This window comes from Toxorhynchites rutilus, chromosome 2 (genome assembly GCF_029784135.1).
Source record: "Toxorhynchites rutilus septentrionalis strain SRP chromosome 2, ASM2978413v1, whole genome shotgun sequence".
In the NCBI taxonomy this organism is placed as follows: Eukaryota; Metazoa; Arthropoda; class Insecta; order Diptera; family Culicidae; genus Toxorhynchites; species Toxorhynchites rutilus.
Window position 1 is genome coordinate 216720717 of NC_073745.1, and position 26791 is coordinate 216747507.

At 36.9% G+C, this 26791-nt stretch overlaps 1 protein-coding gene across 20 annotated transcripts in view; it reads left to right on the plus strand.

The window, feature by feature from the left end:
- Positions 1 to 26791, plus strand: part of LOC129771454 (transient receptor potential cation channel trpm) — a 338130-nt gene that overhangs the window by 229798 nt on the left and 81541 nt on the right. For all 20 annotated transcript variants that reach the window (XM_055775103.1, XM_055775106.1, XM_055775112.1 and 17 more), the window contains 3 exons: positions 14992 to 15154; positions 15557 to 15697; positions 15789 to 15861. In XM_055775103.1, the coding sequence (XP_055631078.1) occupies positions 14992 to 15154; positions 15557 to 15697; positions 15789 to 15861 (377 nt within the window). The remainder of the gene's footprint in view (positions 1 to 14991; positions 15155 to 15556; positions 15698 to 15788; positions 15862 to 26791) is intronic.

Here is a 26791-nt window from a genome sequence, read left to right on the forward strand (position 1 = left end):
TTTACAATTTGTTGGATAGATTTGAACAAACAATCATTGGAACTCACGTTTGTGGGTTCTCCTAAACTCGTACCAGGACTGGAATATCTTTGAATTTAACAGAAATGATTCCTAAATTGAGAGTTCTATTGATCAATGTGTATTTCTTTATTTACAAAGACAACGGGCTATACATAGACGCCCTAATGCTTCATAACTATTACTACTACTACTACTTATAATACTACCACTACAAACTACAACTATATAAATATATTCTACTGTAACTAATCAAATTAATTAAGAGCATTAGAATACATTTTATTGAGGGACGAACGAGACAGATGGAAATCAAAACAGACACTACAACGGTTGAATACGCGGCACATGCTAGATATAGGTTCATTATACCCGCAATTTGTTCGGGTTGATGGGATGTATAAATAGTTCTGAGATCGTAAATTACGGTGATTTATGTTGAAATTAATCAACCGAAGGAGCTCAGGACAATCGATGTTCGACATAATCAAGTCGGAGGATCAATAGGGCCTTGACAACGTTCCTGCGTGAAACTAATGAGTCCAGTCCAATCAATTTGCAGCGATCCTCGTATCTAGGGAGGTTTATTGGATCAGTCCACGGTAAATTGCGCAAGGCGAACCGAACGAATTTCCGCTGTATCGACTCAATTCGCTGAACATTATTCTGGTAATATGGTGACCAAACCACGCCTGCATATTCAAGGATCGAGCGTACCAATGAGCAATAGAGAGCCTTAATGCAGTGTACGTCCTTGAAGTCCTTTGTGACGCGGAAGATAAAACCAAGAGTTTTAGACGCTTTAGATACGATGTAGGATATATGGTCTTGAAAGGTTAATTTACAATCCAACATAATCCCATTATCTGCTATCTAAATTACCTCTCGGCGTATATAATTTTTTTTAGAGATTGAGTTTAATTTATTTTCACATCTACGTTTCCTCGAACACTTCGACTAGTCTTTTCCTTCGTGAGAAGAATGATCAAGTTGAGCCTTTGAGGAACCAACTTCTCCAATCACACGACCAAGGTGGACTCTTTTGTTACTTTCAGTTCTCGCAGTTAAATCGTCGGCGCGTTGCTGTACATCAGGGGTGTACGCAAGAACATCATTATACCAATAAATCCAAACACACTGCTGAATTCACAGAAGATCCCTTCAGTCAAAATTAAATATAAAATAAATTTTTAGAATGCATCTAAATTTCTAAAATAGCTTATTAGTTGAAAGTTTTAGTGGCCCTGTAAATGACCGATAAGTTCGCGCTGTTTTGTAAACGCAGCCGGTTGATTTATGATTCTTTCGTACAATCTATTTGAAAACAACATAAAATCAATAACTCGTACAATCCCCACGGTACGAAAACCGACGAAGCATGTCCTATTTAATATTTCTCTTCTGTTCTACACTATGCTTGCTTCTTGCATATTCTGAAGATGCATTCTGTACCGAAAAATATTGTTCAACACAGTAGCAAAATAAAACTGAGGTTGGCACAATATTTAGAGAACTTTCACTTCAGAACTTGACTAGGATGGTCTTCCAAGCAGGTAGTCATATTTATAGATTTTTGTGATTTCAATAGTTTGTTTTCGAAGCAATTTTAAGCGATTGAAACAGGTTTTTAGCTCAGTAATTAATCAGTATTACTCATATATCTTTATACTTTTGAATGAAGTGATTGATATGCCACTTTGTACAACTGACAGATGTATTAACGCTCAAAACTTTGCACCTCAAACCAAACCATAGCCCCTTCCGTTTCACAAATTTTGAGTTCACACCCCAGTACATATTGAAATATGATGTAATACAAAAATAGGAAGGCATACTTCACCAGACTGTATGTACATTGGCGTGGTGCCTCCACAAAAAAAAACAAAAATTTTGGAAAAGTGGCGATTTATTTCTCAACATAGTCTCCTATTAACTCGATACACTTGACCCAGCGATGCTCCAACTTCTTTAATCCATCTGAAAAATACGTTTTCTCGAGGTCTGCAAAGTAAGCCTCCGTGGCGGCGATGACCTCCTCATTCGACTCAATTTTCTGCCCGACGAGTGACTTTTTCAAGTTTGGAAACAAAAAAAAAGTCGCACGGGGCCAAATCTTGAGAATATGGTGGAAGGGGTATCAGTTCGTAGTGCAATTCGACCAATTTGGCTGAGGCGACGGCGGAGGTGTGAGGCGGTGCGTTGTCATGGTAGAAGAGCACTTTTTTCCTCGCCAAATGAAGCCGTTTTTTCTGCAATTCGGCGTCGTATCGGCCTAATAATTCGGCATAGTAGAGCCCTACGACCGTGACCGCCCTTCTCCACACCTTGCGAATCCCAGAAATCGGTGACCATCACCTTTCCGGCCAATAAGACAGTCTTCGCCTTCTTCGGAGCACGTTCGCCGGGGAAAGTCCACTGGTTCGATTGTTCCTTGGTCTCCGGTGTGTACCAGTGGATCCATGTTTCGTCAACGGTCACGAAACGATGCAGAAACTTCGGATTGCGCTCAAACAGCGTCAAACACTGCGCTGAAGTGGTCTCACGGTTGCGCTGTTGTCCGGAGTGAGCAAACGCGGCGCCCATCCGGCCGACAGCTTTCTTGTGCCCAAAATTTAATGCCAATTTGGAAAACTAAACTAAACACTCGGTCTTGAGAAAAGTCATTTCGAAAGCCTTGCTGCCGTCTGGTCGCTAGTTAGATGACTGATGAATTGTGAATACTTTAATTTGAAATCGCGAGTGACTTGTTTACACTCAATGAATAGGATACAGCAGAGCTAAGATTGCAATATTTTCTCTATCCACATTGTTCGTAGAACGAAGGCTGCATTTGCATTTCAATCGACCGATTTACGCTCGTCTGATCAGCAGTGATACTTAAATATTGTACCTCGCCGATACAAATTCGGACACTATTCCATAAAAAAAACAAATCATCCTGTTTTCTGATTTGGTATCATTACTGAAAGACGTAGACACATGTCGAAAATATTTTCATTTTTATTCACTAACGTCACCAGGATTAGCCGTAATGGTCGGATTGAATGTATTCAATACATATTTAATCTAATAATATTACTTAACTATAGACAACTAACTAATGTGTAAACTTGTAATATGAAATAACGTGTAATGTGTCAATCTCCATTATTCTAATATCATGTTTCCGAGATGTTTTCTTAAGTTTTCGTTATTGTTACACTACAAAATGGTAACTGGCCAGACGGGCCAACTGAAAGAGCCCGGTGGGCCGCATGCGGATCCGTTCTCTCCAGAATCCACACAAATCTCTAGGTGAGAGTCACTATGACTCACCAAAGGCAATGTTTCAGACAAGTATAATATCGTCGAAGCAAGATAGCAATTCGAACACAAATCTCTAGGAGAGAGTCACTATGACTCACCAAAGGCAATGTTTCAGACAAGTATAATATCGTCGAAGCAAGATAGCTATTCGAACTTCAGCGTCAGAATACAGAATGCAAGATGAATGCAAGATTATGACTTCTAAAAAAGGCAACCGATCGATTAATATGTCTGTAGAAACGGTTTTATTACTAAGGATTTTTATGAATATTTATGATCTTCGATACAAGTAAACCAGAAAATGTGGAGTTTTTCATGTTAATGTTGGAATGTCTATCTGATTTTTTTGCTTTCAACATTTTACTATTGCAACCAAAAAGTATTAATCATTGAGGATTCTTTTACCACTACAACTCTTACAACAAACAATTTTTCTAGGGCCACAATTTGGAGTTAAATTTACGGATTTCTGAACAGTAAAGAAACTCAATTCAAAATGTCCTCAAAGTCCTACGTCAAGCTTTCGTCCGTGCCTCTAGACACAGTCCCTTCTACGTTTTTCGTTCATTTTTTGGAACGATGTATCGAACAAATTTTCACTTATAAAGTAACATCACTTATTACCAGTTTTTTTCATTGCTTTTTTTCTTCCTGTAATCTTAATAATAAAATTGTAATAAAATTGATGACAATTTTTTGACTTGTCATATGTCAGAGTTAGTAGACAGCTTTATCATTCGTACATTACAATCAGCTTCATCTGTTTTCGTTTCGTTATTTTCAGAAGCGATAGATGTCGTTCAATTTAAGTTGCTCGCATCACAACGGCCCAGGAGATGCATTTAAGTGGAAATTAACATTTAGAGCTCGACAGTTATTCTCTAGACTAAAACTGTCTTCGACAAAGTTGTTACATATTGGGTTGGGGAAAAAGAAATGTCGTATACTGTCAATATATGGCAACACTTAAACATATCTTGTGTTGTACTTATCGCATCGGGTCATACTATACGGCTATTTAATAACGACAATCTGTGCTACAAGTGTCGTTTTGACAGTGTTGTGATTGTCCTTTTCAGTCTCAAGTTATAGCGCGTCAAAGATGGAGTCCACCAAGCAAGAAATTCGCCATATTTTACATTTTCACTACATGCGAGGTGAATACTGCAACGAAGGTGGCCAAAAAAATCCGTGTAGTTTATGGACCCGATACTGTAACGATTCGCACCGCAGAGCGTTGGTTTGATCGATTTCGTTCTGGTGTAGTGGCTGTCGAAGATACACCCCGTACTGGTAGTCCAATCGTCGTGGAAACCGATAAAATCGTTGAAATCATCCGAGTAGACCGGCATGTGAGCACTCGCTCGATTGGCCAGGAACTGGGCATAGACCATAAAACCGTTTGGAACCATTTGCAGAAGATTGGATTCCAAAAAAAGCTGGATGTATGGCCACACGAGTTAACGCAAAAAAATCTTTCAGACCGAATCAACGCCTGCGATGCACTGCTGAAACGGAACGAACTCGACCCATTTTTGAAGAAGATGGTGACTAGTGATGAAAAGTGGATCACGTACGAAAGCTTAAAGCGAAAAAAGTCGTGGTCGAAGCGCGGTGAGCCGGCCCAAACCATCGCCAAGCCCGGATTGACGGCCAGGAAGGTTTTGTTGTGTATTTGGTGGGATTGGAAGGGAATCATCCAATATGAGCTGCTCAACTATGGCCAAACCCTCAACTCGGTTCTCTACTGTGAGCAGCTTGACCGTTTGAAGCAGGCGATTGACCAGAAGCGGCCAGAAATGATCAATAGGAATGGTGTTGTTTCCTACCAGGACAACGCTCGGCCTCACACATCGTTGATGAACCGCCAGAAGCTACGGGAGCTCGGATGGAATGTCCTATTGCACCCACCGTATAGTCCGGACCTTGCTCCAAGTGATTATCATCTCTTCCGGTCCATGCAAAACGCTCTTGGTGATACTAAGTTGGCCTCAAAAGAGGCTTGCGAAAACTGGTTGTCTGAGTTTTATGCAAATAAGGAGGGGGGGGGGTTTATAAGGGGGGGATAATGAAGTTGCCTTCTAAATGGCAACAAGTTTGCGAACAAAACGACGCATATTCGACTTTAATTGGATAATTTTAAGTATGTTAAATAAAGCGTCAAATTTCGATCAGAAATACGACATTTCTTTTTCCCCAACCCAATGTGATTTTCATGTTGCCAAAAATAGGGTGACCAAGATTTTCGATGAAATAAACAATCTAACTTTCTTATCTCTATAGATAGAGGTAGACATAGTTTGACAATGTTGTAGTTCCAGTTATTTAAAACATCTTTGTGGAACAAAGTTTTTTCTATATCTTGAAATATCCGATATAGCGCCTTTTTTCTAGTTTACGTTAGGGTCACCATTAAAAAAAACTATTTTTTGCTCTAACTTTTATATTTCAAATTCTACATACAAACTGTCTTCAAAAGACTTTTAGAACATACAAACATTTTGCGATGCAGAACTTGTCAATATCTCAATTTCACATAAAAAATGTTTGTTGATGGAATTTGAAAGACAAAATTTCACTCTATATAATATGTGGTTTTCAAAGATATGTTATTTTTTGTATTTGACTAAATTAAAATTCAAATCATCAGTTTTTGGGTGAAAACCCATCAATAACTTTGAGCAGGATTAAGATATTGACGAATTCTCCTTCGCAAAATGTTGTTATTGATAAGCTCTAAAAGTCGTTTGAAGACAACTTTGATGTAGAATTTTAAATATGAAAGTTAAAGTAAAAAACCGGTTTTTTCATTGTAACCGCAATGAAACATAGTTTAAAAAAAGTCTCAGGAGTGTTATGTGTGAGACACGACTGCATAGTTGACGTAGGATTCCGTTAGGCTATCTGTTGATTTTGGATATGTTTGAGAATTACATCGTTAAACTCTTTGATAATGATTTGGTTTTAATGTCTCTTATAGGGAACACATTTCGGTAGGAACAAAAACTCCCCCTACTTTCATGTATTTGCAATGCCGATTTCCACCAGGCAAATTAGTTTTGATGTCTCTGTTAGGGAATACATTTCGGTAGGAACAAAAGCTCCCCCTACTTTCATGTATTTGCAATGCCGATTTCCTACAGGCAACATGGTCCATATTAGGGAATACATTTCGGTAGGAACAAAAGCTCCCCCTACTTTCATGTATTTGTAATGCCGATTTCCACCAGGCAACTTGGTTTTGATGTCTCTGTTAGGGAATACATTTCGGTAGGAACAAAAGTCCCCCCTAGTTTCATGTATTTGCAATGCCGATTTACCCCAGGCAGCTCGATTTTGATGTCTCTGTTAGGGACCGGCCGCATGTGTCGTCAATTTCGACCAATCAGAAGTGGGTTTTTCCGTTAGGATAGAAGTTGAGATTTTCCAATTGTTCGATAGTTAGTTTCATGGCATATATTATTTTATTCAATATAAAAAATTGTTATGAAATACCGAAATCGATTGACGCAAAAATTTCATCAATCCATCATGAAATGACTGAGCAATAAGCGTTTAAAATTGGACAATTTTCACGATGTGCTCGATATTCGATTTTCAATTTGTACCCCAATATGTTCCCGAAAGACGTAATCCTACGTCAAAAACTTTGTGGGAGATATTTATTCTTTAGACAAAAACCGTCTTCGACAAAGTTGTTAAACATGATAAAGCGCTCATTTTTATGTTATCAAAAATAGGGTGACCAAAATTGCATATGAAATAAAAAATCTAACTTTTATCTTTATAGATAGAGATAAATGTAATTCGACAATGTTGTTTTTTGCTTTTGCTGTTTTTTTTTTTGCTCTAACTTTTATATTTCAAATTTTACATCGAAACTGTCTTCGTGCGACTTTTAGAGCATATCATGACCAACATTTTGCGTCGTAAAACTCGTCAATATATCAATCTTACTGAAAGTTATTGATGGGTTTTCACCCAAAAACTCATGTTTTCAATTTTAATTTAATCTAACAGGAAAAATAACATAGTTTTTAAAATCACACATTATGTAGAGTGTAATTACCATCAATTACCTCTTTCAAATACCATCAATAAACTTTGTTTATGTTTGCCCCAGAAAGAATGACAAACAATTGCATAGATCGTATTTTTAGGGAAGAAATATCAATAACTTTGCGTGAAGTTGTGATATTGACAAGTTCTGCATAGCAAAATGTTTGTATTAGTAAGCTCTAAAAGTCCTTCAAAGACACTTTGTATGTAGAATTTGAAATATGAAAGCAAAAAACAGTTTTTTTTCATGGTGACCCTAACGCAACATATGAAAAAGGCGCTGTATCGGTTATTTCAAGAGATAGAAAAAAACTTTGTTCCACAAAGATGTCTCAAATAACTGGGACTACAACATTGTCGGACTATGTTTATCTCTGTCTATAAAAATAAGAAAGTTATATTTTTTTATTTCAACAACAATTTTGGTCACCCTATTTAGAAAATAAGCGCTCTATTATATGTAACAACTTTGTCGAAGACAGTTTCTGTCTAGAGAATAACTGTCGAGCTCTAAATGCTAATTTCCACTTAAATACACCTCCTGGATAATTGTGCATTGTGCAATGGCATCTTGAAAAAAGCTTTTTTTTTGGGTATTTTGTTATCCACCCATATCGTACACCATTGTGTTCTGTCTCCAAGAAACTGAGCCGCTGAGCGTTTATTCGGTGTCTCGAATCCTGTTGCTTGTGTTCACTCACTATATCAATCCTTCAAACAAAGCGTAAGCGGCCGAATGATCAATCGCCTGTTACTTCCATTTTCCAACCAAAATATGTACGTGCCCATGTGAGATGTTTGTGGAATGGATAGTCTGACATGCAAAGGTCCACTCGTTTTCAAGGGGCTAGACAGCAGTAAATTTGTTAAAATGTGAAGACAGAAATGGTGGCTAACGTTTCTCGGGGGCAAATCCTCGAGAGCTCACTGAAATGTGTAAACATACGACTTGATGAGAATGGATGCCACACAAAAGCTTCGCCCAACAATAGTTCCCGGTATTGTCTGGATCAACGAGTAGTGAGAGAACCAAAATGATAAATAGCACCGGCGGGACTGGGAAAACATATTTCTTCACTTTCTTTGACAAAAAAAACAGACCGAGAACAAGGATTCGCGTGCATTGTTGTTGCTGTGTCTGGTACAGCTGCTGCACGACAGGGAAGCTTGCTTGACTGAGATGCTGCGATCTCTAAATGTCGAAAAGCCACAAGAGAAACCAAGTGGAAGGAAATCGCCGCACTTAAAAAAGTATTAAGGCGGTCTTTTTTTATCACGCCATTTGATACTTCTTGTGGCGGCAATGAAGGATAAAGCTCACGACAGGGCGGCGGCGGCGGAAGCAAAAAATTATGATGATTACGATGATCGTGCTTCACAAGTTTATTCGAGTGTTGAGCCATATTGTAAATAAGGGTCCTCACTCACATTTGGACACGGCAGGACGGAAAAGGACCGGTGGCTCTTTCGAGGCTTTGAAAGTGGTTCAAAACAAATTTCTGAGGATGAAACGCCGCTTATGTTCAGGAGTTTTCCGCTCTCTGCACGGCCGGCGATGATAATGTTTATTGTTTGTTTTTGGAAGGCTTCCAAATGTTTCGTAATTTTTTTCCTATTAATCTCGTAATCCTAGCAAGAATTCGAAAGTTTCCAGCACCCACAACAATCATGATTTGAAACACACAGAGATTTTTCGTTGTCTGCAAGATAAATAGGTGTGGAATGAGACAGCAGGAAAGTTGTGCCCGCGTTTCTGCGGACTGCGAATAAATGGCAACTTGAGGGAAAAAATAGATGTGAAACATCGGCTGCTGGGAAAGATTTATCGACGAGAGCCATTGGTATAGACTGTATCGCTAACGATGAAGAGGTAGAACTCGAGGTGGCAATGACAGAGTCGAGTCGTGATAGTCACTATACAGCATAACTAAAACACAGAGGAGATAAAACAATTCATCAATGTAAGCTCTTGATTGATTTCCACCACTTTGAATATAAGTAGTTCAGTGCAGTTTGTTGTTGCTAAACCAATATCCTGCGGACTGGTGTCATAAGAAATATCGTAACGATTATTGTGGGTGGCAACCGGTTTGTTTTGATGTAATATTTTGGAATTTGACATCTAAAATAGAAAGTTATTTTCAAACAAACTTATTGTAATTTGTTTGGAGCGAAAAAAAAAATCGTTATAAGACATGAAAGATAAAGAAGGTTTTTATTTTTCAATTTTAATTTTAAGTATGATAACACCGAATAACTCAATTTTAAAATGAACGAAGATGGAAACACAATCAGTACAATTAGTTTTTCATCGTAACCCGGCTTTTACAACGTTCTCTGGGGTGAAAATGTGTAAACATTTCATTGTGAACATTCTAACTTTCTAGAGCCTTCACCAAACAAGCTGCTGTCATCCAAAGGCAACCACTGCCGGCAATCGCTGAAATGGGATATCTTAAAAGTAAACGGAGCAAACTTTAGATTAGTTGCGAGACAAATTATGGTAATCTCGTAGCCGTCCGTTGCAGATGCTGAGATTAAAATGAAAGATGAGAAACTATTATCATCCCGTTTTGTGGCAAACACAGTCCGATTTTTCAAATGCCGCGCAGGAGATCCTTCGGATGCAGCTTTTATTCTGATCGACAAGAATGGGGTTTGCTGTACTGTTTTTGCCAACATTTTACACAGTAGTCGTAACACTTTTGGGTAGTCATGTTTGTCCTGAATTAAGCATGATAATTAAATGGTGCGACAGTGAAGATATTCGCTGCCAATGACATAATTGGTTTTTGTTGGTAGCTGCAGGTGTGATCAAATACTACGCAAAATCATCTTTTCCAATTTTATCCACACTCGACAAAAAAAAATAGACAAGGTGCAGCATCGAGATTTTGAGTGGATTCTAAAGATTGTAGCTTTGTTATGAACTTATATAAATAACTAGCTGACCCGACGAACTTCGTCCCGCCCAAAATAGATTTTTTGATTTGAATACTTTCAAACATCCACGTTTTCTTACTAAGTGGACGTTAGTGAGTCCAATCACTGAACTCTTCAGTGATTGATTACTCTTTGACCCTTTACAATTTCCTTTTACTATAAACTGTCTAGTACTTCTACAAAAATTCGTCCTTATAATATAAAATTATTTTCAGTCACAATTCTCGTTCAAGATTCTTCAAGCATTTGGAAATAACATGTTTCTCCGTTGCGTTGAATACATGTTTGATACAGAGAATATTACAAAATAAAGACAGCTCAAATCGGACCATTCCTTCCTCGGGTTTAGGGCACAGCAATACATTTGGCCTTCCAGTGTTGTTTATATAGATAGAAGATATAGGAATGCGTTATTCCGTTTGAAAATCTGTTTCCACTTTCGAACAAAAATCAATTTCGTTAGCGTCAACATCAAATGGACTAACAACGCTTAGCTAATTTTTTTTTTCCAAAATATATATTTTTATCAAGGCTCATTTGGCGTTAGCCTGACGGGCCGGGAGTTCAATATTTTGACAGTTTTTCTTATTATCTATGTTAGTAATATGTAACCGATTACTCGCGGTCGGCTCGAGGTTAGTATTACAAGTGTTCTCGTAATTGGGATGTTGCTGTCTCCAATGCTCTGTACGTGTGCCCGACACGGGATACTTCCTATTGGGATGCAGCAGACCCCTAGTCTGTACCCCATATCTAGCGTGGTGCGTCTTCTCGACTCGAGGAATCCAGAATGGTCACTAGCCGGCGCAATCAGCTCGTGTAGAGTTGTCATGAGCGGTACAACCTTTGGCTCTTGTTGAATCATCAGTGGACTGCACAACCTTTGGCCCGTGAAACAGAGACACAACGAAGGAAACATCATTAAACGTTGACATCGGCGTTTCTGAGGAACAGGTATAGATGAAACAGAAGATCAGGATCACGGCTACCTAAGATATTCCGGACTAGATGCTTAGCTAATTTTAGAACATATGGGAATTCAATTTTCCGAATTTTTCGATTTTTCTCAATGATGACTCAAATTGAACCATTCCTACCTCGGGTTTACGCTTACCAACACAACAAAGATCAATGTCGATAGCACAAATATCTAATGGACTAACAACGCTTATTATGATGTAATTTTCGAACATGTGAGAATTCAATTTTCAGAATTTTCCGAATTTTCCGACCTTCCTTCAAGATTTTCCGAAAATTTTCCGATTTTTCTCTCCACTATATTGATCTACGGGAAAAGACGAATACACCGAAATACAGGTGGCTAAAATCGGACCATCCCTTCTTCGGGTTTTCCGCTTACCAACACGTTTTGCCTTCCATTTTTATTTATAGACTAGCTGACCCGGCAAACTTCGTCCCGCCCAAAATTGTTTTTTTTTGTCATCAATACCTTCAAGCATAAACGTTTTCTTGCTAAGCGCAAGTTCATGAGTCCAATCGCAGAAATGTTCATTGATTGATCTTCTAATCGTCTCCGTTTAATTTACCTTTTACTAAAAAATTCCTAGTACTTCTACCAAAACTCATCATTATAATATCAGATTATTTTTAGACACAATTCTCGTTCAAGATTTTTCAAAAACTTGCAAATAACATGTTTCTCCGTTACATGGAATAAATGTTTGATACAGAAAATATGATAGAATAAAGACAGACCCCTCCCCTCTTCTACCCTTAGAGAAGGAGAAGGAGTGTTTATTCACCATAGAAACATTTCGTGCCCACTAAAATCTTCACATGCCAAATTTGGCTCCATTTGCTTGCTTAGTTTTCGAGTTATGCGGAAATTTGTTTTTCATTTGTATGACAGACCACCCTAAGAGAGGGAGGAGGAGTATCTAACCACCATAGAATCATTTATTGCACCCTAAAACCTCCACATGCCAAATTTGGTTTCGTTTGCTTGATTAATTCTCGAGTAATACAGAAATTTGTGTTTCATTTGTATGGCAGACAGACAGACAGAAATCCATTTTTATATATATAGATATTTAAAAATCAGAGATGTGTTCTTTTACGTTGGTAAGTTATGATTTATCAAAGTTAACATGTTTTAAGTCTTCGTTAAATATTTCTAAATATGCGACTAGACTGGATCTGAGCAACTAGGAACCAATTTATTCGCTAGTGTGATAAAGTAAGCTAGCTAATGTGCTTTGATTTGGTTTGTCAATCATCTGAATCGGTGAAGTAGTTGAAAAGTTATGAAATTTTTAGAAAAGGTTATTTTTGGGATAAAGGGGAAAAATGATTTTTTTGAACCATCGGTTAAATTTGAAAAATCATAATTCAAAAACGAAAAATAACACATCTCTAATTTTCGGATGTGCTATGTAGTAAAGCATTCAAAAAAATATATAAAAAATATAGCACCCTTGGTCTAAGGACAATGAAAAACATAAAAAACGAATACAATCAATAATGACGGGAACGAACTTGAAAATTTCTGACACTGTAGTAGTCTGTAGCAGTCTGTAGTTTCAAAAAAGACCAGCTAATTGACTTTCATTTGATATATCGATCATCAGAATCGGACCGGTAGTTCAAAAGTTATGATTTTTGAAAAAAGTTACTTTTCGAAAAAAGAGGAAAAAAAAGATTTTTCGGACCACCCTAAAATAGAAACGGGCACCTTAATGAAAAAAATGTAAAAAATACGGTCCTAATATTTTGCGATAAAAATTACCACTTTGCACGGACCTAAATGTATAATAATAAATGAAAAAGAATGTGTTGTTCCACTTGAGGATGCATTACCATTTTCGATTCATAGCAACGTAACACGAATTTAAATTCCGCGAATTTCGATTGAACATCACGAAAAACATCACTGGAGAACATATGGGAATTATTTTTGTTATAATTTAATCATTTTACTTCAAATTTTCCTACCTATTCGCCTCAGTATCATTTTTCCCTATTTTCCCATAAAATGACTTTTTTCAAAACTTTATTACTTTTGAACTACTGGACCAATGTAGATGATCGACGTATCAAATTAAAGCCTACTAGCTAGCCTTTAAAAAACACACTTGCCAATTAATTGGATTATAGTTACATACATTAGAATATTATGATATTTCTCGAACTATGGATATAAAATTAAATTATTATAAATTGAAAATGATGTGTTTGTTCTCCCAAAAACCGACTTCGGACAACCCAATATGAGCTATCCTGATTTATGATTTTTATTTTTATTCTTCCTGATTTTTTTCAAACTATAGTTGGCAACTCTACACCCAATCAAAAATTCAACACAAAATATGAGTGGACTATCCAGAGAATAATATTGATTGCTTAACTAAAATATTATTTTTAATATTTTTTCACCATCTCAACGTAGGTATTGGTTGCGTTATTTTTTATTAGTAGTTCTTAGTTGAGATTTCTTATGTCAAATAACACACCTTGAATGTATTTTGGAGTGGCAGGCTACAACACGCAAAAATTCCTCCAGCCAGAATCAAACCCGAACCCCCAGCATGATAATGTGTGACGCTAACCACTCGGTCACGGGAGCACCGTTAGAATATAAAATGCGGGTTTCAAATCATTTAAAATAAGTGTTTATTTTTAAAATATGCAAATATGGATTATATATACAAAAGTTGAGCAAAATCAGAGCAATTCGTTTTCTTATAAGACGCGACGCGGGACAAGACATAACACTTATTGTTCTTACTTAATTCAATGATTTACAATTTACCGGTCGACATTAGGACCAGTTTCGGGCGTGAAGCTGCCCATCTGCGGGACAATGTCCGATTCGTCTTATAAGTGTCGTGAAGTTCTTACGTTGCACAGCAATTAAAAATAATAAGTGAAATTCGTTTTCTATATTTCATGTTACTACTGATAGATTCTGGGTCTGTGACAAAACCAGTCCATTCTGTTTATATTGTATGTTACTGAACATTGTTCCAAAGCGGTTATAACAACTATTGAAGACGAAGAGATAAATTATTCACATACCCACTTCATAAACACTAGATTCCTCTTGAAGAAGAAATGGTTTATGCTATCCCCTCCTATGGGAGGTGTCTTCCTGCAACACACAAACGAAAGGTGCTATAAATGTGGCCATCCGTGTAAAGCGTTCCGGGATGGTAGGCGTTACAGTAAATATCACACTCCGCTCAAAGAATAAAGCAACGCAAAAGCTTCCAATCATGAAGTGCTGACATATTGCGTCCCGGGACGAGGATTCGTGCTTCCGTTTGATTTAGTTTGTTATGTTACAAAAAAAGGTAAATCAATCGAAGCAGGAATAGAGAAATCAGTATGTATGAGGAACCACACTTGAACAGAAATATACAATTTTGCCCGGGTAAAGTGTTTTGATGTTGAAATATCCGTCCCGGCTTGAGAGCTTTGCTTTCCACACATTTTCCACCGGAGTGCTTCCATTATCTTCCGGTGCGAGACTGTTCTCGATAAGAGATTTCACTTCGTCTGGCTCCATTAGCACAAAGTGTTTCTTCATTGCCAATCGAATATAGTAATCATATTATTAGACGCTTATTTACTGAATGCTGATTTCTCGGAGTTGGAAGCTTACGTCTGATTGTTTTTTTTTCGTCCATCTTTTGTCATTCATTTCAGATGCTGCTGTGGGCAAGAACGCAGAACTCATCAGCTGGTTCCCGGAATCGAGCCGGGGGTCACGGGCGACATTTGGCAGCCGCAGAAACACACCAGACCACAACCAACGGATGCCTACGGGACGATCGAATTCCAAGGCGGTGCCCATCCTACCAAAGCCCAGGTAAGTTGATTGATTGCCTCGAGTGATGACACATTTGCTAGGATTCGGGTATAACTCGAGGAAAGATGGCTCTTTATATACCATACTTGGCACTGAAAGAAGCACATCTGGAACAACTCCAAAAAACAAAATTCGGAACATAATTTCCGACATGATTCAACAGAAGGTTCATTTTGTTTCCTCTACGATGGGCTTCGTCGAAATTTCATATGGGGTATTATCCGATGCGACAAAAATGTATAGAAGACCAAATTAGAGAAATTCGATCCACAGAAAACTTTCAATATTTCATACAAGCTGTTCCAGAGTGTTTTCGTTGTCGGAAATATCGTTCCAATTTTTTTGTTTGTGTGATATCACTCCTAGATTCTAGAGACTTCTTTCATTTCAAATAACTCACAGTACGTGCGCCTATCCTACGACACTCGACCGGAACTGCTGGTTCAACTGTTCACTCGCGAATGGAATCTGGAACTCCCCAAGCTGCTCATCACCGTGCAGGGAGGAAAGGCAAACTTCGAGCTACAACCAAAGCTGAAAAAGGTAAATTTCGTTAGATAAATCATCTAGCGTGTTTATCCTGAATTAGTGAAATTTGCATTATCACCTGCCCATATCGCACTTCATTATCTAGGTGCTCAGGAAGGGTCTGCTCAAGGCGGCGAAAACGACCGGCGCTTGGATCTTCACCGGTGGAACGAATACAGGTGAGTGGTTTTACTTCAAGGGAATAAACTTTCTCAAAGTTCAAAGTCCAACTCTAATTGTCCACACCCTAAATCATGAGCAATGGAAGAGCAAGAGAAATTCGTCTTTAATTGATACCGTTCGTACGTTGGTTTCGCGCCTCCCTCCACAGTTCAGCTGCTAATCGTCGCAATGCGAAACTTTATCGTTGCGATATTTTAGCAGATTGATGTGCTATACGTGAAGTTAGTTGAAACACAAGACGCGTCCTTCTCTCTGGAGCACGTATTCGTTGCTTTATCGACGACCATCCCACAGCATCATTCGCATCTTGGAGTAGTTTCTAATTGGAAGAAATTCTCCACCTCCACCCCAGAATGTCACGCTTTGTGAGCACAATAAGAGCATAGTTTATGTTTCAAGTAATGTGGTGGAATGTAGCACTGACCTTTCTCGTCTTGAGTTTTGGATTTGAAAATGTTTTCGCTCTCTTTCGCAGTAAATGTACTTCAGTTGAAATACTTAATGAAAAAGTAAGTGAGTGACAATTTGTCAAAGATAAGAATCATTCATATTTCTAGCGGTAACAATGGTTATTTCAGGAGTTATCAAGAGATGTCAGTTTTTTTCCTGTAAATACTTAGTCTTTTTCGAATCTGCGAGCCTTCACAATTTTATCACAATGATTCAGGACTACGTCTACCTTTAGAGCCGTCAATTAAAAACATATATCACGCTTTTATGAAAAGGGCCTGGCCGGGTAAGGGAGTAAAAAGTGCCCCAAACCAAATCACTAACTGTATGACAAATATTGTATAGGATATTAATTAAGAAATTTTGATGGTTTTTTTGAACCCCTATGTGGTTTACCATAGGATCTATAGCGCAAAACGTATTTTTTCGTTTATTTCACGCCATCCTCAAAAGCTTTGAGATAAAAATTTGAAAAAAAATACTGAATGTGCAAAAATTATCAAAAAAAATGTATATCAAAAATTGAAGTACTAAAAAAAATATTGAAATATTGAATTTTTTTGGATTTACAGATCCAGTACTACTCTAATTCATATTTAAATGTGTTCCTTGGCTGCTGTATAGAAAATATTGTATTAAATTTTGACAGTAGTACCATATATTTGAGTTCTTAAATGGTACAACATAGGGTCTATGGTGAAAAACATACTTTTTCGTTTATTTTATGCCATCCCCAAAAGCTTCGAGATAAAAATTTGAAATAAAAATAATGAATGTGCATCTTACTATGGTGTATCAAGAAAAATTATCAAAAAAAATGTCTATCAAAAATTGCAGGAACTTAAAAAAAATATTGAAATTTAGAAAACAATAATTTTTTTTGGAATTAGAGATCCGGTACTACTCTAATTCATATTTAAATGTGTTCCTACAGCTTTTCTAGATATGTGTGATTTTTTTTCAAAGTCTGAAAAAACTTGCGCAATACAAAACATATTTTTATTCTATTTTTGAAAGGTCTGACTGGGTAAGGGAGTAGAAAGTGCCCCAAAACCAAATCACCAGCTAATACTAAATAAAACATATTGGCAGTAGTACCATATATTTGAGTCCTTATATGGTACACCATAGGATCTATGGTGAAAAATGCACCTTTTCGTTGTTTTTGTTTACATGTGGCGTAATTTTTTCTTGATTTTTCAAGAGCATTGCGAGATACAAAAATAATTTTCTTCATCGTCTGCACTATTATTTTTAATTTCTTGAAATCGATTATTTTATTGTATTCGTGGTTTTAAATTGTAAGATTTAAATAAAAAAATAATAGTAATTTGGATGTTTTAAAGTGTTCTTCTCATTAATCGGAATGATCTTTCTACAAGGACTTTATTTTTTCTCACAGAGCTCTATGGTATTGCTGACTCCTATGAATTTGATAAACCATCTAAATCCAATGTGAAGATAATCTCATATTTTTTAAGATACGAGAAAAAAAAATCTTTGTGCAGCGCAATGCTCTAAATATACCGACAAAAATTAAACATATGGAAAACGAAATTTGAATAAATATTAGAGCAGTACTGGGCCTCCAAATTAAAAATAAATTGAAAATGCCCAAAGGCCAAAAAAGTATTTTTTTTGCGCAATCCTCTTAAAATTTAAAAAAAAAAACGCTACATGTGGGAAAAACAACACATACGAACGCATTTAAATAAAAATTAGAGCAAAGGTGGGTCTCAAAGTAATATTTTTGGTCCAAAATTTCGAAATGCCTGAAAATATATATATTTTTTTTGTACAGCGAAAAACAATCTCAAAATTCTGAAAAAAATCACAAATACCTAAAATAGACGTAGGACGAAATTTGAATACAAATTAGAGTAGTACTGAATCTCAATATAGAAAAAATGAAAATTTAATCTATATAAATAAAAATGTAAGGCAAAATCTGTTGGTAAGCGGAAAACCCGAAGAAGGGATGGTCCGATTTTAGCCTTCTTTATTTTGTTGTATTCGTCTCTCCCCGTAGATCAATATAGTGGAGAGAAAAACCGGAAAATTCGGAAAATTGAATTCCCACATGTTCGAAAATTACATCATAATAAGCGTTGTTAGTGCATTCGATGTTTGCGCTATCGAAATTGATCTTTGTTCGTAAGTAGAAATGGATTTTCAGGCGAAATAACGCATTTCCATATCTTATATCTATAAATAAAAATGGAAGGCCAAATGTGTTGGTAGGCGCAAAACCCGAGGAAGGAATGGTTCAATTTGAGTAATCTATATTTCGTTGTATTCGTCTCTTCCCGTAGATCAATATAGCGGAGAGAAAAATCGGAAAATTCGAATTTTGAAAATTGAAAATTGAATTCCCATATGTTCTACAATTAGCTAAGCGTTGTTAGTCCATTTGATGTTGGCGCTAACGAAATTGATTTTTGTTCGAAAGTGGAAAAGAATTTTCAGACGGAATAACGCATTCCTATATCTTCTATCTATATAAACAAAAATGGAAGGCCAAATGTATTGCTGTGCCCTAAACCCGAGGAAGGAATGGTCCGATTTGAGCTGTCTTTATTTTGTAATATTCTCTGTATCAAACATGTATTCAACGCAACGGAGAAACATGTTATTTCCAAATGCTTGAAGAATCTTGAACGAGAATTGTGACTGAAAATAATTTTATATTATAAGGACGAATTTTTGTAGAAGTACTAGACAGTTTATAGTAAAAGGAAATTGTAAAGGGTCAAAGAGTAATCAATCACTGAAGAGTTCAGTGATTGGACTTACTAACGTTCACTTAGTAAGAAAACGTGGATGTTTGAAAGTATTCAAATCAAGAAATCTATTTTGAGCGGGACAAAGTTCGTCGGGTCAGCTAGTTTAAAATAAAAATGAAAATTAATTTGAATTTTTTTTAGCATTTGATTTTTTCATGGAAAAATTGTTTGAAAATATTGATTGATACACCTTAGTAAGATGTACTTTCAGTTTTTTTTTCATATTTTTGTCTCAAAGCTATCGAGAATGGCGAGAAAAAAAACGAACGGGTGCATTTTCGCCATAGATCCTATGTTGTACCATATAACGACTCAAATATATGGTACTACTGCTAAAATGTTTTATTTAGTACCCTACAAAATATTTTCTGGTGATTTGAAAAAAATCACACATATCTAGAAAAGTCATATGAACAAATTAAAATATGAATTAGAGTAGTACTAAATCTTTAAATTCCAAAAAAAATCAAAGTTGGCCTAGTCAGTTACTACAGTGCAGCGACTCACACCGTGTGAACACATCATGCCCAGGGTTACCACCTTATTTTTTTTTTTAAATCAGGAAGAATGAAAATAAAAATCAGGAGAAATCAGGATATTTAATAATGGGTTGTGTGGAAAGTTTGTGCTGATTTTTGCGAAAACAAGAGCAACATTTTTGTTTTTTGTTTTCAATTTTAAATGCACAGTTTTATACCGCAATCATACGCGATCTTTCTTGCATTTTTTGTCGAAAACTGTTCAAGATTTGTTTTTATGCTGTCCATAGAGTTGAAGTTTTTTTCCCTTGAGAGAACTTTGTAGGGACCCGAACCTATGAACCTATGATATGAAGGTCCAATATTCAGTTAGTTTGGTTGATGGTATGGTCTTATGGTTCTTGAATCATTTTTATACACATAACATCTGCCAAAGATAGTGTAGCGAGATCTTTTTTTTTCTCTCACTTCTTACTTCAAGGATAAAATCTTTACAGACAAGCATTCATCCGTGAAGTAAGAATTGAGAGAATAAAAGATCTCGCCACACTATCTTAATGTTCATTCGTTCATTTCGCGTTGACGCCATTGAGCTTCGTGTTCTGTAATTATGGAGCGGAAATCATAATTAAAATTATGTATAAAATTTAACTTTTCCGTATCGAATATGTATTCTACCTAATAAGATTTTTTTTTAGAAAATTGTAAAAAATGTAGAATAAAAAACTGTATCTGGTAATGATATTTCTATTACACTGACAAGCTTTTGTGGTAATATCAGGACATGAATAGAAAAATGTGCTCCCGTGGCCGAGTGGTTAGCGTCATAACTAACATGCCGGGTGTTCGGGTTCGATTCCCGTTCTGGTCGGGGGAATTTTTCGCCAAAGAAATTTTCTCCGACTTGCACTGTGATCACGTGTATTCTAGAGCTTGCCACTCAGAATGCATTCAAGGCGTGTTATTTGGCATAGAAATCTCAACTAAGTACTAATAAAAATTACGCAAGTAATACTACGTTGAGACGGCGAAGTTCCTCTAGGAACGTTAGTGCCATTGAAGAAGAAGAAGAATAGAAAAATGGAAAAGTAAGAGTCAGGATAAGATTCAAAAAAATATTAATATAAAATATAATGAATGGAATCTGTTTTCGGGCACTCTAATCTGATAAAGTATCTTTATTTCACGCCAACTTCAAGATTAAATGAACGCTGACAATGTTACTCCGAGAACGTGAATCGCTTCGGAATAGATTAGGGTAAATGATCTTGGTTTGTCCAGTCGAAAATATGATCATGGTTTGCCCACTTTTTTGAATGATCTAATTCAGCGCTCCTGTGTCAAATAAGGCCTTCGAATGTTTCGAAACATATAAATGAAAGTGCCTTTTCCATGATTTACAGTAGTTTTATAGTATATTTTTACGAAATCACATGTTTTGAAGGATTATAAAATACACCTTCTATTTGTGTGAATGCGCCCCTCATTCGAGCTAACTTTTAATCGATCACCATATGATTATTTGGCACGTATTCAGACCTTTTCTGGATTACAACACTTATAAATATTGTAAACATCATGCTTGCTCACCATTTGTATGGGATTTACAAAGCTAAACCATTAAATTAACTCATTTTGATGAACTCAATTCTGTTCATGAGTTGTCCAATTTAATAATGTTGTTTTGTCCACATGATTTCTATGGCAACCGCTTGGCGCGCTGCAGTTTGTTTATGTTTGTTTATGGTGTGCTTCGCACATAGCAGAAGGGTTTTTCTGTGTTGATTGTGTTGAGGTGAACACTTCTAAAATGCCCAAGAAAAGGCAATATTCTGAAGAAAGCCTAAATTATTAATGAACAGATGAATGATGACAGTAAACTCGAGCAATGATAAATGCAACATCTAATTGTGAATTCGAATGTTTTCATTCAAAAATGGAGATTTCTAAAACCGGACAAACCATGATCATTTTTTTGGGCAAACCATGATCAGAGGTGGTCAACCCATTATCATAATTCTTCTTTAAGGAAAATCGTTAAAAAACATAAAAATTTGAATAATTTCAACACCTTATGGTAGTATTAGCAACTAGAGACTCGGGGCTTTTCAACAAACCCAAACTCGTATCGATTATGTGTGATTTTCATGAAGAAAAATCGATTTGCAAACACCCCAAATTGAACAAACCAAGATCATTTACCGTATCTATTCCGAAGATAATCTACAAAGAGTAAGCATTATACAAGTGCGGACCGAATATTTATTTTATGTAAGCTATTATGGAAGTTCTCATTTCCAACCAGGAAAATTTTGGCAGGGATCCCACTGTATTTATTCCACAAGTATATAGAATGAGTTCAACAACAACAGCGGCCTGAATACATATTGTCTCTACACCCAAAGTTAATTTTTAGCCCATATTATGGCATCCCAATTTATTGCATTAAATGAGCTGAAAAATAACAGAAAATGTTCTACTCCCCAATACATGTATATGATTTGTATAATATATATGTTAGAGCCAATATGAGCGAGCGAAACAGGAGACTGCTTTAAATGAAAGCATATGAAAGCTTTTCGTATAGTTTGCAAATACAAGGCCCAGACAGAGAAAGATATGTTCTCGTTCATGTTCTACTTTATCCTCTTGGAACACACTTTCCAACTTCATTTTATGATGAAGTGTAATATTATCACGCTTCTATATAACAGCGCTGGTAGCTATATCGACAGTGTGGTCGTGTGAAAAAGCTTTGTACTCCAGCCGGCCTTGGTTCGATCCCCATTGACGTCGTATGGACTATTTTTTTGGCTCAATCCCAAATGAAATGAGAAAAAAGACAAATTGGTGGGTTATATCTATGATATAACCGCAAAGTTGACGTGGGACCACCTTAGCAATCATTTGTTTGTATTGATTAAATTTCCGAATTCAATTGAATTCAATATGTTTGCTTTGTGAGTAAAAAGATTGTATAATGCCATGTAAGGTCAATTCATGCATTGTGATAGATTATGTTCTTCGTTACAAGTAAATTTCATGACAGTCCTTATACGTTTGGTATGATGACATCTTGGTTTTGGAGTCTGTGTTAGGGAAACACTTTCAGTCGGAACAAAAGTGCCCCCGACTTACATGTATTTGCAATGGTTTGGTTTGGTTTCTGATTATAGAGACTTTAAACGTTTTCATTTCATTCATCTCTAGCCTTGAAAAAGGCACTCGATCCCTTGTCGTCCAGCTCGTCCAACAACGATGTTGTCCAGTCGTTGTCCACACAAAGAATGTTTTGATTGGCAATGCCAATTTCCTCACGCTCCATGGATTTGAAGTCTGTGTTAGAGAAACACATTTCCGTCGGAACGAAAATACCACCGACTTGCATGAATTTGCAATGCCAATTTCCCCACGCTCTATGGATTTGAAGTCTGTGTTAAGGAACACATTTCAGTCGGAACAAAAATGTCCCCGACTTGCATGATTTTGCAATGCCAATTTCCGCACTCTCCTTGGATTTAAAGTCTGTGTTAGGGAAACTCATTTCAGTCGCGACAAACATACCTCCGACTTTCATGTATTTGCAATGCCGATTTCTCCAAAGCTACTTGGTTTAGAAGTCTGTGTTAGGGAACACATGTCGGTGAGAACAAAAGTCCCCATACTTTCATGTATTTGCAGTGCTGATTCCCCCAAGGCTGCTTGGTTTTCATGGCTGTGTTGGGGAAACCGTAAATCGGGCCAATCAAAACGAGGTAGTTAGAACGTTTAGATGACGCTTAACATTTTACAGTTATTCAATTGTTTATCTAATGAAGAATAACATTTTATTAATTGCGATAGAAGCGTAGAAATATTCCCTATCAATTGATGCAAACATCTTTCCGATCCAGTAAGAAATGTTCGAGTTATAAGCATTCGGAATCTTTCATTTTTTCCTGCATGTTCTGTGTTTAGGTTTTCATTTTACCCCCCATATACTCCGGTTAGACGTAGTCCCACGCCAAAACAGAAAGAGATGTCTGCTCGCATACATACAAACCATTTTTAAGCTTTTAAAACAGTTCATTATCGACTTAAGAATTCAAGGTAATTCGGGTAAAATGTGTTTGAGGCATTTCCACGGTTCTACGATGGGAATATACAAGATCTGGAGAATGAATTCCGTATCCTAAAGGTAAAATTACTCCGTAATGAAGAACGAAGCATGTGCAGGATTAGTGGACAAAAATTAGATGCCTAAAAAGAATTACATACAATTATTTAAATTAGTTTTATGGATATGGTTTAATTTACACCCAGAACTTCAAATCCGAATTAAACAAATTGAGTTATCGTGGTTCCGTTTTTGTAGGAAAACTTTGGCGATCACATGAATTGAATGTTGCATGATCGGTGGCTACGATTGTTTCCGCAATGGTGTTGATATATTTAAATTGCACTTCGCTGCTACTACAGTTGCTGGTTTTTGTCGTTACAATTTGAGAAGCACAAATTCAACCAATCAGAATGTGGGATTAAACCTGGTGAGATAATGATTGACATTTCATGATCATTCCAATCACAATTACGATTATTTGTTTCAAAAAGATATAATTTTCATTATTGTGTGAAAGATGCATAGAAATATTTCCAAGAAATGGTTAAGTTATAAACGTTTATTACATGTTCGGTTCTTAGATTCCCATTTTACATCCTATCCCTCCCTTAGAGTGGCAATGGATGTATGGAAAAAAAACATCATCGAATTTCAAAAACTGACCATGTACAATTTGATTATTGGCCCAAAAAAATGACCTGTGCAAAGTTTCAGTTCAATCGGACATGATTTAGGGGTGCCTCAAAGCGCTCAAAGTTTAGATTTTTAGATCCTCGAAAATCTTCCAAGGGGGGAGTAAAGGAAATTTGGAAAATCGAAATTTTTCTTCCGACGCCAAACGACTTAAAAATGATTAAAACCAGTGATCTGGTGTCATCCCGAAAAAGAAATTTTGGCAGAAAATCGACCTTCTGGTACTTTGCCTGAGTGGCACTGAAGGTATGAAAAAAAATTATCGAATTTGAAGAACCGACCATGTACATTTTGTTTATTGGTGCAAAAAAAAATGGCCTGTACGAAATTTCAGCCTAATCGGACATGATTTAGGGGTGCCTCAAAGCACTGAAAGTTTTGATTTTCTGGCCACTCAGGCTAATTCTTTCCAAAGAATGAACGTTAGAACAATCCAAAGAAGGTTCCCACTTTGGGTTGGGTTGTACTTTCAAATAATAATCTAAAAACTAAAAATTGAACACAATTTTGCATATTTGCGAATTATTCTTTACACTAAATGTTATACTCACTGTCCTTTTCTCGGTCGGCTAGTACAACTATCAGCAATAGCCTATGAAATCCAGCGAAAAACACTTGTGAGTAATTCCCTTACCTTTTCTTACAAATAAATCGAGTACTTCCATTCTATCTGATACTAGCAATTTTGTCGGGCCTTAAATTCTGTGTTCTGAACGTCTTTCAACGTAATTTCGCAAAAATATCATTTCGATTTACTTATTTCGTACCGTATTTCTATTTGATACTCGACGAAGTACAGGAACCTTTTGTTTTAGAAACTTATTTGAAGGAAATGCAGATATAAATTCAATTTTGTACACCATAGGAAGTTTATATTCATGTAGTTTTGAAAACCATAGGTCCTCGAATGTCGAAATAAAGTTTATTTCGGATGATTCGAAATGAAGTATTAATCGGAATTGGTGACAGCTTCACGAGTATTGAGCTCAAACAATTCTAGGTCTCAAAACAATTGTTATAAACGAGCGTTTCGAAACAGCTACCGAAAAAGGTCGCCAGCCAGTTAGATCTCCCTCAAAGGGGATGAGACATCGGAAGAATTGTTGCGCGAAAAAATATTTGGAATGAAACGTAAGTTCTTCATGGAAATATTGCGCAATTTTTTCACGCTTGTAAAATTTGCGCAATATTTTGGTTTGTGCAATATATTAGGCTGTCAAAAAAGTCCTGCGGTATTTTTTTTTTGAATTTTCATTTGTTCATAAAATTAGTTACAATCATCTGTTTTAAGTCAAATTTGCGCCGTTTTGTTCGATGACTTGTTCCCAACGAGATGCCAACTTCATAATACCCCTGTTATAGAAGCTCGCTTCCTTATTGGAAAAAAACTCGGATAGCCAATTTTCACAGGCCTCTTTTGTGGCTACTTGGTGCAAGGTCCGGACTATACGGCGGATGCAAAAGAACCTCCCATCCGAGCTCCCGGAGCTTCTGGCGCGTCACCAAAAAAGTGTGTGGCCTGGCGTTGTCCTAATGGAAGACAATGCGGCCTCTGTTTATCAAAGATGGCCTCTTCTCCATGAGTGCTACCTTCAAGCGGTCCAGTTGTTGGCAGTACAGGTCCGAATTGAGCGTTTGGCCATAGGGAAGCAGCTCGTAATAGATTATTCCTTGACAATCCCACCAAACACACAGCAGAACCTTCCTGGCCGTTAATGAGGGCTTGGCCACCGTCTGAGCCGCTTCAGCGGGCTTCGACCACGACCGTTTGCGCTTCACGTTGTCGTAAGTGACGCCAGTCACCATCCGCTTCAGAAACGGGTCGATTTTGTTGCGATTCACATGCGTCGATACGGTCAAAGATGTTTTTTTGCGTCAACGTGTGTGGCACCCATACATCGAGCTTCTTTGTGAATCCAAGCTTCTTCAAATGGTTAATAACGGTTTGATGACTTATCCCCAGCTCTTGGCCGATGCAACGGCTGCTACTATGCCGGTCTTTCTCGGCTAATTCAGCGATTTTGTCGCAATTTTCGACGACAGGCCTTCCGGAGCGTGGCGCATCTTCGACGACCTCTACACCAGAACGAAAACGTTGAAACCATCGTTGTGCGGTGGAAATGGAAACTGTATCGGGTCCATAAACTGCACAAAATTTATTGGCAGCTTGAGATGCATTTTTGCCTTTGTCATAGTAGTACTGTAAAATATGTCGGATTTTCTCTTTATTTTGCTCCATATTTGCGACACTATAACTCACGAACGACTTAACCAAACAAAACACTGTCAAGGACTATATTATAGCGCGCGAAAATTTCCAACAAGCTATAGTATGACTCGATACAATGAATACAACCAGAACTACGCGCTTAGAACGACACCTCGCGGAAATACCGCAGGACTCTTTTGACAGCCTAATATA